Here is a 16,936-nt window from a genome sequence, read left to right on the forward strand (position 1 = left end):
CCAAAAAAGACTGTATATACATACATTTCTTCATTACCTTTTTTTAAAGCTTGTAGTGATATGTCAAGCTTTTAGTGAAGTACTAGCCAGGGTCTGCAAACACATCTGCAGCAGTAATCTGGTCCTTGAGGGTGAGTCATGAGTTCCACATTCTGAATTGAGGTGTATAGGAGAGCCTTCCTGAAGTGCGTTTACTTAGGAGTTCGTTACGTGAATATAGATAATCATACGTGGTATTCCAAAACATACGGTGTGGCTTTTTTTGACAAATGTTTTTAGCTAAGTTTCATTCAAGGTAATATGAAAGTCCTAAGGGGTGAAGCAGTAGATCCCTTTGCACAAGTAGAGTGGACTCATCTTGTTTTTTTTTTTTTTTTTTTTCCTCCATCTTTTAGAACAGAGCACAAGTGGGGAAAGGTATCACTTATTGTCTTGCTGTGTTGGTTTTCACCTAAAAGCATCACTGAAATAGTTGGGAACAGAGCATGGAGCAGATGTATTGTTGTCAGTTCTTTCAATTTCCCATAGAGCCTTTTGACTGGAGTATCTTAGTTTGAACTTTGGTCAATTGTATGTAGAGTGTTTTCTACTAGGGATGTTTTGAGAATGTTACATGTTTTTTTTATTATCACCTCTTCCAGCGTTGTAGCAAATTATTCCCAGTATCAGCCATAGAGAATAGTTCAAGGATGGTGGTGGTTCTGCTTGGTTGCTTAGCAAAGTACTGCTGAAAGTTTGTTTCCTGTGGGGTGCATAAACTGTGACTAAACAGTTAGTGACTGCAGGGAAATATTAATACTGAGAAAGTGCTCCAGCTGGTAGTAGGTTACAAGCTTAGGTTTTTTTTTTTTTTTTTTTGGAAATTAGTGATTCCTCTTACTTGCACTACCTAGAAGGTCCAAAAAAGCAAAGGGGCTAGGCCTTGATACTGTACTAGAAGTTACGAGACTAATACTAAATGTTAATTGCTGTTAAAACTGTAAAATTGAACAGTGGTATTCATGTGACTAGGAGATGTGAATGCTATACTCTTTCTTTTTTTTCCTTCTACCCCTTTAGGAGGGCTTTCGAGCTGTCACTCTGCTGCTGAACAGCATGCAGTCCTTTCGGGAGCAAAGTAGTTACCACGGAAACCAGCAGAGCTACCCGCAGGAAGTGCACAGTTCATCCCGACTGGAAGAATTCAGCCCCCGCCAGCAGGCCCAGATGTTCCAGAGCTTTGGAGGAGGTGCTGGCAGTGGACGTCGTGGAGCAACAGGAGCCTCTACAGCAATGCCTGGTGAGAGCTCTGGCCATCAGAGCTACCAAGGTTTCAGAAAAGAAGCAGGAGAGTTTTACTATATGGCTGCCAACAAAGATCCAGTGGCGTCAGGAGGGCAGCAGCCACCTCAGCGCAGGCCTTCTGGACCAGTACAGAGCTATGGGCCCCCTCAAGGGAGTAGCTTTGGGAGTCAGTATGGGAGTGAGGGACACGTGGGCCAGTTTCAAACACAGCACTCAAGCCTTGGGGGTGTATCCCACTACCAACAGGATTATACTGGCCCTTTCTCTCCAGGGAGTGCCCAGTATCAGCAACAGGCTTCTAGCCAGCAGCAGCAGGTGCAGCAGCTGCGACAGCAGATCTATCAGTCTCATCAGCCTTTACCCCAGGCTTCCAGCCAGTCTGCTTCTAGCACCTCACACTTGCAACCAATGCAGCGTCCATCCACCCTGCCTTCCTCTGCTTCTGGGTACCAGTTACGAGTGGGTCAGTTCAGCCAACACTATCAGCCGCCTTCGTCCTCGTCCTCTTCCTCTTTCCCTTCCCCGCAGCGTTTTGGCCAGTCGGGACAGAACTATGATGGAAGTTACAGTGTGAATTCTGGATCGCAGTATGAAGGTCATGCTGTGGGTTCCAATGCGCAGGCATATGGGACCCAGTCCAACTACAGCTTTCAGGCTCAACCAATGAAAAGCTTTGAGCAGTCTAAGCTATCCCAGAGTGGGCAACAGGGGCAGCAGCAGCAGCAGCATCCACCTCAGCATGTAATGCAGTACTCAAATGCTGCCACCAAACTCTCTCTTCAAAGTCAAGTGGGACAGTACAGCCAAGCTGAAGTTCCCGTAAGATCACCAATGCAATTCCACCAGAACTTCAGTCCAATTTCTAATCCATCTCCTGCTGCATCTGTGGTTCAGTCTCCAAGCTGCAGCTCTACCCCTTCTCCTCTCATGCCAGGTGGAGAAAATCTCCAGTGTGGGCAAGGCAACATGTCCATGGGTTCTAGAAACCGAATTTTGCAGATGATGCCCCAGCTTAGCCCCACACCATCTATGATGCCAAGCCCCAATGCTCATGCAGGGGGATTCAAGGGATTTGGGCTGGAAGGACTGCAGGAGAAAAGGCTCACAGATCCAGGGCTGAGCAGCTTAAGTGCTCTAAGTTCTCAAGTGGCCAACCTGCCTAACACTGTCCAGCACATGTTGCTCTCGGATGCCTTGGCACCTCAGAAAAAAAGTTCCAAAAGGTCGTCGTCTTCAAAGAAGGCTGACAGCTGCACAAACTCAGAAGGCTCCTCCCAGGCAGAGGAGCAGCTTAAGTCTCCCTTGGCAGAGTCCCTTGATGGTGGTTGTTCCAGCAGTTCAGAGGATCACGGGGAGAGGGTGAGGCAGCTGAGTGGCCAGAGCACCAGCTCAGATACCACGTACAAAGGGGGTAACTTAGAGAGATCCAACTCCTCACCAGCACAAAGCTCTCAGAATGAGCCATCAAAACTCAACACCAGCCCTGCAGCTAGGGAGGATGTGGCCTCCCCTGATGGGAAGGAAGCTGTGGTAGCAGTAGAAACTACTCCAAAAGTGAATGAAAAGGCAGTTGGGGTGATTGTCTCCCGGGAAGCCATGACGGGAAGAGTGGAAAAGTCAGGTGGGCAAGATAAACCTGCGCAAGATGATGTTTCCACAGCCACCCAGGCACCAGCTAGTGCTAGTGCAGCAAAAGAAGCTGGGCATGCAGGACCGCAGCCAGAAGCTCAAGGAGGGAGTAAAGGAAGCAAAAGCGGGGATAACACTAACCATAATGGAGAGGGGAACAGCCAGCCTGGCCATGCAGTCGTCGGGTCAAACTTTCCTGTGAGAACAGAACCTTCCAAATCTCCTGGCAGTTTAAGATATAGTTACAAGGATAATATAGCAGCTGGTATACAGAGAAACATTGGTGGCTTTCCACAGTATCCTTCTGGTCAAGAAAAAGGGGATTTTCCAGGGCACAGTGAGCGCAAAGGCCGGAATGAGAAGTTTCCTAGCCTCCTGCAGGAGGTCTTACAGGGTTATCACCATCATCCAGACAGACGCTATTCTAGGAACGCCCAGGAACATTCTGGGATGGCGGGGAGTTTGGAGGGAGCCATGAGGCCCAACATCTTAATTAGTCAAACCAATGAACTGACCAATAGAAGCCTCCTAAACAAAAGCATGGGATCTCTCCTAGAAGGCCCTCACTGGGGTCCCTGGGATAGGAAATCGAGCAGCACAGCTCCTGACATGAAGCAGATCAATCTAGCTGATTACCCTATTGCTAGAAAGTTTGAAGTAGAGTCTCAGTCTTCTGCCCATGAAGGGGGAGCGCTCTCCGAGAGGAGATCAGTGATCTGTGACATATCTCCATTAAGGCAACTTGTCAGAGATCCTGGCCCTCACCCAATGGGGCACATGGGTCCAGAGGCCAGAAGTGGAAGGAGTGAACGTCTTGCTCCTGGTTTAAGCCAGTCAGTAATACTCCCTGGTGGTTTAGTATCCATGGAAACAAAGATGAAGGCTCACAGCGGGCAAATCAAAGAAGAAGATTTTGAGCAGTCAAAGACCTCAGCTAGTCTCAACAATAAAAAAACAGGAGACCATTGTCATCCTGCTGGCATCAAGCATGAATCTTTCCGAGGCAATGCTAGCCCTGGAGCCGCGGTCTCTGATTCCGCTCCAGACTACATTCCCCAGCAGGACAGCAGATCGACGCAGATGAGACGAGCACCTGGCAGAACTGGAAGCAGCAGGGGTAAATCACCTTCTCAGTTTCAGGATCTTGCAGATAAGCTGAAAATGTCACCAGGCAGAAGCAGAGGCCCAGGAACAGATCTGCATCACATGAACCCACACATGACACTGTCTGAAAGAGTTAACAGGGGTTCCTTGCATTCTGCGTACTCTCAGAATTCAGAAGGCTCGTCTTTGGCTTCAGCATATCACACAAATGCTAGGCCTCATGCTTTTGGTGACCCTAACCAGAGTTTAAATTCCCAGTATCATTACAAGAGACAGATATACCAGCAGCAGCAAGAAGAATACAAAGATTGGGCAAGCAGCACTGCTCAGGGTGTGATTGCTGCAGCTCAGCACAGACAGGAAGGGGCAAGGAAGAGCCCAAGACAACAGCAATTTCTAGAAAGAGTAAGGAGTCCCTTGAAAAATGACAAGGATGGGATGATGTACATTCAAGGTAGCTCTTATCATGATACTGGAAGTCAGGAAGCTGGGCGCTGCATCATGGGGAGTGACGGTGCTCAGAGCAAATGCGCTGAACTGAAACACGGTAACCAGAAGATGCAACAACATGAATCTGGTTGGGACCTTTCCCGGCAAACTTCTCCTGCCAAAAGCAGTGGCCCTCTTGGAGTAGGCAACCAAAAAAGGTTTTGCTCTCAAGAAAGCGATGGGCATAGGCGAGAGGAATCTACAGATTTGCCCAAGCCTAGTAATGCCATGCTCAGGCTCCCTGGCCAGGAAGACCAGTCTCCTCAGAATCCATTAATTATGAGGAGGAGAGTTCGTTCTTTCATCTCGCCTATCCCTACCAAAAGACAGCCCCAGGATATGAAAAGCAGTGGCCCTGAAGATAAAGGGCGACTGATGACTTCAGCAAAAGAAGGAACTGATAAAACTTACAACTCCTACGCCCATTCATCTCAAAGCCAAGATGTTGGCAAGCCAGTTGCAAAGGGAGATTCCTTCAAGAACCTGCCAAGTCCTGATAATAGGAATTGCCCTGCTGTTTCCCTAACAAGCCCGGCTAAGACCAAAATATTGCCCCCAAGAAAGGGGCGAGGATTAAAACTGGAAGCTATTGTTCAAAAAATTACATCTCCCAATATTAGGAGAAGTGTTTCCACCAACAGTGCTGAAACTGGTGCGGATGCTGTCACTCTCGATGACATTTTGTCCCTTAAGAGTGGACCTGAAGGAGGAAGCGTGGCTGGGCATGGACCAGAGGCTGAGAAGAGAAAAGGAGAGATGTTGTCAGATCAAGTCGGGCCAGCAAGCCAGGATGCAACCAGTGAAATAACCCTTCCAAGATCTTCAGAAGAGTGGCCAAGCAATGAGGATGATAAAACCAAGAAAGAAACCCCTGAAACTGCCAGTATTAGTAAAGAAGGAACGGGATCCAGTGGAGCACCACCACCTGCTCAGAAGTCAGGTGGCCAGGGAAGGTCTGATGGATCCGTAGGTGGAGCTGGAACTCTGACCTTTCCTGACTCAAAAACAATCTCCCCCTCCGGTGTGTTTACTTCTGAACCAAACCCAAAGTCTGAGGAAAAAGATGGAGATGTGACAAACATTTCACCCAAGCCAGATGGTTTCCCCCCAAAGGGATATTTCCCTTCTGGAAAGAAAAAGGGGAGGCCAATTGGGAGCGTGAACAAGCAGAAGAAGCAGCAACAGCAGCAGCAGCAGCAACAGCAGCAGCAGCTGCCACCCCCACCCCCACCCCCACCAGTACCTTCACAACCTTCAGAAGGGGTAGCTGGTGGAGAGCCAAAACCTAAGCGGCAAAGGAGGGAGAGGCGAAAACCTGCAGCACAGCCACGGAAACGGAAGACTAGACGGGCTGCTCCAATTGTGGAGCCTCAAGAACCAGAAATTAAGCTGAAATATGCTACCCAGTCTGTAGATAAAACCGACACCAAGAATAAGTCCTTTTTCCCTTACATTCATGTGGTAAACAAGTGTGAATTAGGCGCTGTGTGCACAATCATTAACGCAGAGGAAGAGGAGCAGAACAAATTGGTGAGGGGTCGGAAGGGACAGAGATCTTCAACACCCCCTCCTAGCAATGCAGAGAGCAAAGTGCTGCCCACCTCAACTTTCATGCTGCAGGGCCCTGTTGTAACAGAGTCTTCTGTCTTGGGGCATCTGGTTTGCTGCCTGTGTGGCAAATGGGCCAGCTTTCGTAACATGGGTGACCTCTTTGGTCCTTTCTACCCCCAGGATTACGCAGCCACCTTGCCCAAGAACCCACCTCCAAAGAGGGCCACAGAAATGCAGAGCAAGGTCAAGGTACGGCACAAAAGTGCTTCTAATGGTTCCAAGACAGATACAGAAGAGGAGGAGGAACAGCAACAACAGAAGGAACAAAGAAGCCTAGCTGCTCATCCCCGCTTTAAGAGGCGGCACCGCTCTGAGGACTGTAGCGGAGCCTCTCGGTCACTTTCAAGGGGAGCTTCTTGTAAAAAAGCAATCACTGAAGGTGGCAGTGGTGGTGAAAAGACTCCTTTGGACTCAAAACCCTCTATGCCCACTTCAGAAGGTGGTGCTGAGCTGGAGTTACAAATTCCTGAACTACCTCTTGACAGCAATGAATTTTGGGTCCATGAGGGTTGTATTCTCTGGGCCAATGGGATCTACCTGGTCTGCGGCAGGCTCTATGGGCTGCAGGAAGCTGTGGAGATTGCAAGAGAGATGGTGAGTACCTAAACTTATTCTATGAAATGATTTTTTTCATTTGCAATGAGTATAACATTTCAAATACCATTTTTTTCCTTGTCCTTCTCAAGTCTGAAACAATCATCTGTCATCTGTAAGTAAACCTCTAGTGTTGCCCTTTTGATGGCCTAGTTGAGATCTCTGCTGCGCTTGGATGAGACGAATGTTTCAGGCATCAAAGCACTGAATGCTCATTACCTATTTAAGTTTTGGATGTCCAGAGCTTTCTCATGACTATGATGATCTATTTTTTTCCTCTTTCTGTTCTGTTAGATATCAATACTCTTCAAGCCTCTTGGAATTACACAGTGAAAGGACAAGTGGCAGTGGGTGCAAATTGCAACAAAAAAATTTCCAGTTGGATATTAGCCCCCTTCCCCCCCCCCCAAGAAATCAGGATGAGGGTGGCCAAACATTGGAACAGGAGCTGAGTGAAGTTGTGGAATATCCATCCTTGAAGACGCTCAATATGCAACTGTGCAAGGCCTTGAGCAACCTGCTTTAACTCTGAAGTTGGATCTAACTTCAAAGTTGGCCCTGCTTTGAGCAGAGGCTTAGACCAGAGATCTCCAGAGGTGCCTTCCCACCTAGATTACTCTGGTTCTCTAGTGCATATTACACAACTGTAGGAAAGTTAACAGACTCTACAAAATGGGGCAGATAGAGTAGAATGGCACAGAGGTCTTACAAGCCTCGGGTGGAACACGGGTGGCTTGAGTACTGATGAGCTGCATGGGAGTTACCCTACAATTCATACCGATAACTGCCTTTCTCCAAAGTGTGAGGCCCTGACTATGCGATTAGGAGAAAAATGTAAAATCAAAGTAGGGGGGAAAACGGAAGATTATTCTCAATCACCAGATTATGGATGGAGACACTATTCTTGGTAATCCGAGATAGAAGCTGATATCTCAAAACCACAGCTATGTGGCTTTATCTTAGCCATCATCAGTATGCTGCAACCCTTTATTTGCTGTTACCTTTCCCATTATGCTTTCCATCCTGGGCCAGATGACGGAAGAGGGGCTACACTACTTTTTCTGTTGCCTTCAGATTCTTCCTTTTCTAGGCAGTCCTGGGATTCAGTTTCTCTTCCCTTCCCTCTGCATTGTTGCATACTCTAAGCTCATTTCATCCCTGTCAGCCTTCTCTTCAAGTCTGATTCCTGGCTTCTTGTGCAGTTACACTCACTGTTCTTTGACAGTAATTACATGCTTCTTTGCCCTAACTTCATTTGGCCTACATTCTTGTTTCTAGTCTCCCATTAAACAAAGACAGTTAATCTCATTTGGTTTTCGTCGAGCAATGCTTGTGTGCTTGTTCTGATCTGACTGCTGAATTTCCTCTCTCTGATAATTCCAAGGTTTCTTTGAGGAACTTCTCTGTAGTTTGGATCCCAGGCTCTCTCTAGCCTGTTTTTTCCTCCCCCCTTTTTCGTGCTCTGAGGACACTTTCACTTGTGATTCTTGTTTCTCCTAAAGCAAATGCCTTCTCTGCCAGTTCTTGAACCAATTGACTGCCCTCAGTTATACTTTTTTGTGTTTTTTGTTTCTGCAAAGGGAGCGTGCCTCACAGAAATATCATGACTATGCTGATTGGCCCTAATCAAACTAAGTCACAGCCTATTATCCACAGCAGTTTTTTATATGATGCTTGGATGTTCTCTCTCTTTGGCATCCTAGTTCTTCCTCTGCGTGGGATTTTCATGATTTTTCTTTTTCTGACAGAATACACTTTGGCCTACCCTTTCTTGTTTTCTTCCAACAGTTCTGATCATCTCCTCATCACAAACGGATTTTTTTCTCCTCTTAATCCTTTCATCTGCCCTTTTGACACTGTACAATAATGTCTCCTTATCTCCATTGAACCCCTGTCCTTTCTCTCTACCTCTTACCTTTAATCACTTGCTCAACTTCAGTGTGCGGTTTTGTTTTTTTCCTCATAGTACATGTAGACATGAGTGCTTCCCACCTTTACAGCGTACAGAAAACCTGTGGCCTCTCTTGCCTTTGCAACTACCTCTTCATTTCCTTTCTCTTTTTTTCATCTCAAAATTCTTTGAGTGCATTGTCTGGAGCTCTTGTCCTCCACTCTGTCTTCGATTGTGCTCTACTGCTATTGTAATCACTGTTTACTATGATCTCTTCCTAACTAAAGTTCAGAGCCAGTATTTCATTTTCCTTTCCCTGTCAGCTGCGTTTGTCACCATCAGCTGTGCTCTTCTTAGTGTTGTTCCACCTGCTTCCTGTCTGTGTCCTTTTTTGCTTACCTCTTTTCTTTCTAATCTCTTTCTGTTTTTATTTTCTCTTTTTTCCCCCCCTTTCCCTAGAGGCTGTTGTTTATCAATTGCAGCTTTTTGTGGGGCTTCCCTAAAGTTCTGCCTCTGCTTTCCTCCTCTGTATCCTGGAATGCCGTGTCTTTTGGGTAACTTCTTATAACCCAGAATATTCTTATATTCTTCGCTTTATTCTAGAGACTTGTGGAGCTTCCTTTTTGCTCCAGTTTCATGTTCATCTGTCACAAACTCAAAAATTCTTCTTGAATTCATGACGAGTTCTCAGACTCTCACTTCAAACTCTGCTTTTAATCTACATGCGCCACAATCCATCCTCTGCCATCTTGTTCTAATTTTCTTGTCACTCAGATTGATAATCTTGTCATATGACTTAAAGGATTTCTTTCCAATTCTTCCTATCTAAGGCTACAAGAAAACCTGCCTACTCTTTGTTTATGAGAGATGATATATGGCCTTTCAGTGCTTACAACTGTTCTGTCTGGATTCATTTTTCCTTAAACTAGTTTTAGGAAGGTAGGAGAAGGAACCATTTTTGCTAGTTTTGTTACTGTGTTTGTACAAGAGACAGCATAACAAGTCCTAGCTGAATGCTGGGCTCTTTTGCACTATGTCAGAGTAATCTCTCTTTCTCCTTTACCTCTATCACAAATAATGGAGTAATTTCTTTTTCCTAGTAGTATTTGGGTTTTAACCTTTTTATTCTGGTGTAGCACGATGTAAGTGCTGGATTCTTCTATGGAAGCAGTGTATCTTCCCCCCCTTCAGTTAGGAAAGGGTTACCCCCAGCATGAGCATGGCAGTCAGGGTATTAAGAGGTTTGTACATGCCACAAGCCATCCTCAGGCAGTGGAAAGGCTCTGTTGAACTAGACTCTTTTGCCCTGCTGCCTGAGGACAGCCTTCTGGCTCAGACAGCTGATTTCTTATGCTTGGTGCATACGCTCTTTCTTTGCGTCTTCCTTGCTTTGCAAGCGCATCTTCTGTTTCTTTCCTCTGACATGCAGTTCATCACTTTTAGTCTTGGAAAAGCAGACGTTGGCAAACCATGTAGCTACTTGCTAGCAGGAGAGAGGAGACAGAAGTGTCTGCACAAGCATAGGAAAATAGGTCTTAGTTTTGGCCTAGAGAAAGGGAAGACGTTAGTTTGTAGCAAACGAAGGGTCACAAGCCTGGAAGTGAATAATTCATATACATAACACGTTCTGTGTAAATGGAATATCACCATACTTCAGAATCCAAAGTGAATTGCTTAGAACTGATATTTGGCTCTCATACCATGGCAAGGGTGCTAACTTGACACCTTCGAGTTTGGCATTTTTGGGTCGAAGGCTAATTGAAGTCTTGAAGTGAAAAAATTATGTCTCCGTAGTGCTGAGTGAACCTACTGCCCATAGAGAGCTTTCTTTTAATTGTTGTAGGTAGTCAGAGACCATGTTTTGGGCTAATTAAAACAGGTCATAAGTGATTTGAAGATAAGATCTTTACCTCATGGTACTAGGAGCCTTAAGGCTGGTACTCCTGCAGTAAGTTTGAGAGTACATCTGGAGACTTGGCCCTCCTTGGGGAAGATCTAGTTCATTCATGCCCTTCCTATGGGAGATTTATTTTGTCTCTGTTCTTAAAGTCATGTCAGGCCATTTCTTTGTATTTATGGATTTTGGAAAACTAAGAGTTGCACACACTGTACTAGAAAAGACCTTTAAGAAAACAGTTTCCTGCCCTGTTTATCTTCTCTTCTTCATTTTCTTACTCATGAGAAACTGTTGCAAGATGAAATCTTGGTTGCTGTTGAAAATGGAACAATTTCCAGCCCCTTTAGTAGCTCTCATCAGAACAGATTTAATTTTCAAAAGAATTGATTGTCTGTGTTTTCAGTATTCAATTTAAAAAGCTGAAAGTAAATCCAAAGAACATTCTTTGCGTTACCTGTTGAGTTGCAAAGTCCAAGGAGATGGATAGTTCTACTATTGATTTCTAAAATGCCATTCACTAGAAGGTGGTGTGCTGTTGCTTGGAGCTCTTACACAACACAATGTTTTTTGTTTTTTCCCCCAAGGCAGAGGCTCTGGCCCAGCACAGGTATTATTTCTGTTTTGGATCTGCCCGCCCCCCCCCCCCCAACATTGTCAAAATTGACCTTGGTGAAGTTAAATCTAGCTCTTGTTTTCTGCTGACAGTGCTCTGTGAAAGGAAAACTTGTTTATCCCCTCATAAAGATCCCTTTTAGAAGGTCTCAAGAATTTAATGCTTTAGCCCTCCCTGCTTCATTCCCAGCCTGAGAAATCTTTTAACCCTTATGTGTGTAAGGAAGTCCTTGGAACCTGTATCCTATGCTGCTTTTTACCGAAAGGCTCATCTGTTGTTTCAGTCAGGAGAACTTCAGAGTGGCAAGCAGTAAAGGGTAAAATCTGTCCATGATCTGCTGTATAATGGCAGGTGATTCTGGACTTTCTCTCACCAATTTGGAATTTTATCTGTGTGACTCTCCATGGATTATCTTTGAAAGCCTGTTGCTTCCTTGAAGAGAAGAAATCCCTGTGCTTAGGACAGTTGACAGGTTTAACAAGGCTGTTAGAAAGGTCTGACTCTTTTTTTTTTTTTTTTTTTTAAGAACTTTCTCCAAAGTCATATAGGCTCAGAGAAGTTCAGAACCTAAATGCACGTCTGTCTCTTTGCAAATTGATGCTTGAATCTTTTTGAATTTTTCCGTACTGTTGGGCGGTGGCAGGCTTCTGGCTCATGTCCAGCATGCCTTTTTTAGATGTTTGTAGGGCTGTTCCATGGAGACAGGTTTATATATGCTATCCAGCTTTCATGGAGAACAACTGGTTTCACGCAGGAAAGGTGTCCTTGACCACTTAAGATTCCTGCTAGCTGATCTCCTGAGTATGTATCTATGGAAGTCTGTGTCATAAAAGAGATGAAGTTTGTCTGTCTATAGTAGTTTTAGTTCACTTCTAATTGCTTTCACAGAACCATTCTTGTTCATTTACCTCTCCCCCTTCTGGATGCTTGATGTAAATTGGGCACTAGGCATTAAGCTATTGTTTATATTCTCAGATTTGGGAAATTAAAGCCTGACAAAAATTTTCTTACATGTTGTAAGTAAATGCTTTTAAAAGGTTCCTAACTGTGTGGCTAATCAAATGTCAACGTTAGGAAATCAGTATGGACTGAGAAAATTGTGGGAGGTTAGCTGCCTCTGGAAAAAACAAATTAAAACAAGCTTCTAACCTCAGAAAGCTAAATAGTATAGCACCGAGAATCTGAAAAGTGTCAGTTTTATTTTGAATGTCTCACTTTGCACTTTGTCTCACTTTTTATTATACCTCAGCCAGGCTAAGAGCAAGTTGCTGTCAAAAGGGGTGCCCCTACTTCATTCTCTTTGCAAGCTGCTTGCTCCCACTGCTTCCCTTGTGCTAACTCTACCAATTATGCAGTTTCACAGTGGGTTGGTTTTTTTAGCTAGCTCATCTACTGGAAGACTAGCCTGGGGTGGGGTGTCTTTCTGCCAGATCAGCCAGCTGAATCAGCTTGCTTTGTGGACCATGTTTCCTTGACAGGGAGGGCCCTTTTCACTGGTTGCTATAACCATTAGATCAAGTTAGCCATAACACACAATTGTACCCAGGTGACACCTTCACTTGGAAGTGTTACAGTCCAACAATGCTACTGTTTTTAAATGTGAGGAGATGAATGTTAACCTTTTATTCATTATCCTTTTCAGAGAAGAAAAACGTGCAGAACCTGGCATGGTTTTTCCCTGAGTTTTACTTTGCCAAGAGCCTATTAAGTAAAGTTTTGCACTGGGTCAGGGTTCAGCTGAAATAATAATCTGCTTCTTCAAAGGCTCACATGCCTGACAAATACAGGAAGGAAAATCTGTTTCCTACACCCGGACCTGTAATAGTAAGGAGAAATTTCCAGAGTGGGAAGAAGTGACCCTGGAACTTGTTAATTTTCCACCCTGGGGAAAGGGAAACGAGTAATGGATTAAAAACTGCCTGTTATCAGTGATTTTAAAAAGGGGGAATTGAGAACATTCTCTGCTATCTTTATCTCTGTCAACAGCTTTTAATGTCCCCAAAAGAGGAGTGCTGCAGAATCTCAAGGCACCTTGTACAATTACCCTTCAAGTGATTGATTTCTTAGTTTTCATAGACTGTGTCCAAATAATCAGTTGTCTGAGCTGAAAAGATGCTCTTTCCTGAAGACGGTCCTCAGTGAAATTAATCTAACATTCATTTTCATTCTTCAAGAAATGGCAGCATCTTCAGTATTCTTCTGCAGTGTTACGAAAATAAGAAAGCTTGAAATTTCTGGTAGAGAAGAAATTCTGAAAGACAGGTTGAATAATGAACTTCTGATTCAGCTTTCCCAGAAAGGCGTTGCCATCTGCTGTGCTGCTGAAGTTCTCTTGTGCTGTCGTGACTCGTGGTTTGCAGAGAGTACACCACCATAGCGAAGAGAACCTAGTAGATGCCCCTGATGTATCTCAGTTCATCGCCTGCCTCTGGTAGGGCCCTAGAAGCGTGAATGACTAGTGCTGGAGCTCTTTGTAGCTCACAGCAGCTCTGTGTACTAATATCAGGATCCTCAGCTGCCAAACAGCTGAGCAGACAGAATCCACAGCTACACTTCTGATGCCTCAGTTTCAGTATCTTCAGTGATTGAAAGCCATTGATTACATTTGGGAGATGAAACCTGTTCCTCTTACCCTTCTTGCGAATAGAAATCGGCTAGACCTGGTGCAGCATATTGATGATCGTTGGTTGTAAGTGGCAGGAAGGGCAGCTTAGTTGAGGTCCCAAATGTATTGGGAAAGGAGGAAAAGATTTCCTCATATCAACCTTTTGAATGGTGGCAGAGAGAAGAAGAAAGGTAGACAGGGAAGTAATTTTTATGCATCTTTAACAGCTGACTCCATTGCCAATAATTCGTCCCACAGTATGGGCATCGTGTCAGCACTTACATGTGGTTTTATATTTTACTGTTTGTCTAGCATGTGGAGCGAGGAAAGTGGAAAAGAGATTTACTGACAATAGAGCGTTGGGAAAGAATAGAATGCTTAACCACTTCTCTTAGCTGTAGCCAGGGGCACTGGAAAGTTTTGTGTGTAAAATGCAGCATGTTCGTTCCACAGTTGTGGCCTTTCTATAAAGCATCAGGGATTCTCAAAAAATCTGTGTATAATTTTCATTTAAAAATGTATTTAAATAACTTTAATTTCAAAGAAACTCTTCCAGATGAGAATGAGGACTTCTCTGTGCAGGAGACTTCAAAACAAAGCTTTGGAGCTTTTTGTCTGACTATTCACAAACTCGCACAATCATTTGTCATGGAGTTTTAAGTTGCTCTGTCACTGTAGAGATGCCAGACTGTTGCTAAATTCTCAGTAATGAGTGAATACCATCCATGTCAATGTATTTTTAGGTTGAATTTTTATTCAAGCTGTGGCAAAAGTTCTAAGATTTCCAGCAGTTATGGAGGAGGGTTGTTGGCTGTGTAGTTGTTTGTTTGTTTGTTTAATTTAGACTGGACTTGAGCGATGGTCTCTTCCTTTTCAGGTTACAGATCGGGTCACTTGGGCTGTAAGTCTTCTTCTGTAGGACTTGGAATAAAATATTTTTTAGTTTCTCTATTTTATTTTTAAAATAAATGTTATCCTGAAGCCTTTGTTCACTGAGTAAGCAAAAATAATACTTCAACTATACTGATGTTCTACCATGCATAATAAAGGAAAGCTCTTCAAACAAAGCTCTACAAAGCAAACCAAGCTCCTAAAAAGCTGTATGACTGTAATACTTTGCAGTAGCCATGCTTGGATAGGAATGCTGCAGGTCAAAATTGAGAAACTTTCTGACTGTGGTGTAAGACTTGTCTATTTTAAAAAAAAAAAAAAAATTTTTTTGAACTTGTGATTTCAAAGGTAAATTTTCCATCTAGCTGTCCATTTAAAAACATGTATTGGGGTTATATAACTTGGTTTATAGTTAGAGGAAATTTGTCAAATGTGTTCTGAAATAGGTCAGAATAATTTCTCTGGATTTAGAAAGATGAGTAAAAATAAAACTGAAATAGGATTAGTATTCATGTAGTAATTTTAGAAACTGTAGCAAAATTAAAACCCAGCAGACAACGTTACTCTGAACAGCCAAGAGTCGGAGAGAAGAGATTCATTCTCTCTGTACTGCCGAACCTTGCTTGAGGTCGTGAGGGAAGCCAGGAGTTGAGTCTGGGTTCTCTGAATCTTAAAACACTGCTTTTTCACCTCATCTAAACTATGCTGTTCTTAGACTGCTGTATTCTGTATTTTTATTTATTTATTTTTGTGGCATGGGAAATATTTTCAAGCTGAATTTCATACATTTCTGTGGAATCTGTGTGAAGCATAGGATAGTCTTCCTGGAGAGAGGACTTGAGGGAAAAAAAAAGTTATTAATGAACCTTCATTGTTATGGATTGGATCCCAGCCAGCTGCTTAGTGATTAAAGTTTAATTGCCTGATGATTAGTTTTCATTAGTAAGCAATTAGCACTTAACAGCAGTCTTGTATTGCTAAAGCTATGGGCTAGCATAAGTGGATTGAGCCATGCTGAGAAGGTATATAGCTGGAGATGTGGGCACCAAGTTTTTTGGGGAATACGGGGAAGTGAATTCTGAGGTTCGTTTCCCCTAGCAGCCCCTTCCTACTGCAGCGTCGAGCAGGAAAGTGAAACAGGAGCAGGAAACGGAGCAAATTGCCGAACGGTACAGCTGGACCTAGGACACACAGATTGGCTGTGGCTTTGCCCTCATCTAGGGAGCCATCAAAATAATCTTCCTGAAAGAGGCTTTTAAAGCCTTTTGCCCTCAGAGTAGTGCTGGTTTCTCCTCGTAGTCAGCCACAGTATGCTGAGCGAGGGGAAAGATGAGCGTTCAGGGTAGGGGGAAGTAGAATAAGATGGGGTAACCAAAAATGGGGGTAGAGGAAGGGTAGAAGTGTAGCAACAGGTCAGGCTATCCTGCTGTTAAATGTTGAGGGGAGGGGACTGCAAGAGAGAGGAGTAGCTGTGATTAAACCACTTCTACTCCACTGAAAAATCTGCTCTGAAGATGGACTACACTGGCAACTTAGGCTAGTCTAAGTTACGGCTGTTAAGAAACCTTTCTGTCTCCCCACACTTTCCCTTCTGCCTGCACTACTGGTCTGTGACTAACTGAAGTAATTCAAGTAGCTTATCCAGCCTGCGAACTTGTTTGTTTGGTTTTTTTACCTTTATCAAACTAACTTTTGGCAGGACTAGCTTTCTTAATGCTTAGTGTCAGTACTGTCCTTATTGTCAGTAGGGAAAAGGCACGGCTGGGGACAGGATGGGGCAGAAGACTGTGCAATTAAAAAATGGTGTCTTAAAACTGTCTGGAAGTTAGCAGACTGATCAAGACCGTGACTTCAGAAAGAAAGTTTTTCTAGCGTGGTATAAAGAGTTATACAAATACATTCAATAAAAGGTGTGCTTTAAAATTAATCTAAAGTGGTTCTTAAATGTGCATAGCTTTGCAGCACCTGTTACTGAAATGAGCTGCAACCCTCTAATTGTCCAGATATATGAAAACAATTTTTTTTCCTCCTTCTTCCTTCTCCCATCTCACTTCCCTAATCTAGAAGTCTTAAGGACCAGATGCTGCCTCCTTTCTTTCAGCCTGGTTTGCCGGCCAGAGTAACCCAAAGCAGGTATTTCTCTTCAGTTAGAAGCACCGCAGTAGCTGCCGTTTCTTTTGACTGATTCTCCTCGCAGTGTTTGGGCTGTGTTTCTGATCATATAGCTCAACTTAAGTTATCTTCAGATTTGCCGAGTTTCTGGTGAGAGTAGACATAACAATGTGGAACTCAGCATAAGCTACTAAACCTCCCCAAGACCCAAACAAA

At 44.0% G+C, this 16,936-nt stretch overlaps 1 protein-coding gene across 16 annotated transcripts in view; it reads left to right on the forward strand.

Annotated features, from left to right (window-relative positions):
* Positions 1 to 16,936, forward strand: part of TCF20 (transcription factor 20) — a 130,062-nt gene that overhangs the window by 85,124 nt on the left and 28,002 nt on the right. For all 16 annotated transcript variants that reach the window (XR_011140552.1, XR_011140554.1, XM_068940490.1 and 13 more), the window contains one exon: positions 1,060 to 6,711. Coding sequence is in view for 14 of the 16 variants with exons in the window: in XM_068940547.1 (XP_068796648.1) it covers positions 1,060 to 6,711 (5,652 nt within the window). In the remaining 2 variants the exon portion in view is untranslated. The remainder of the gene's footprint in view (positions 1 to 1,059; positions 6,712 to 16,936) is intronic.

Source organism: Struthio camelus, chromosome 1 (assembly GCF_040807025.1).
Source record: "Struthio camelus isolate bStrCam1 chromosome 1, bStrCam1.hap1, whole genome shotgun sequence".
Classification (NCBI taxonomy): domain Eukaryota; kingdom Metazoa; phylum Chordata; class Aves; order Struthioniformes; family Struthionidae; genus Struthio; species Struthio camelus.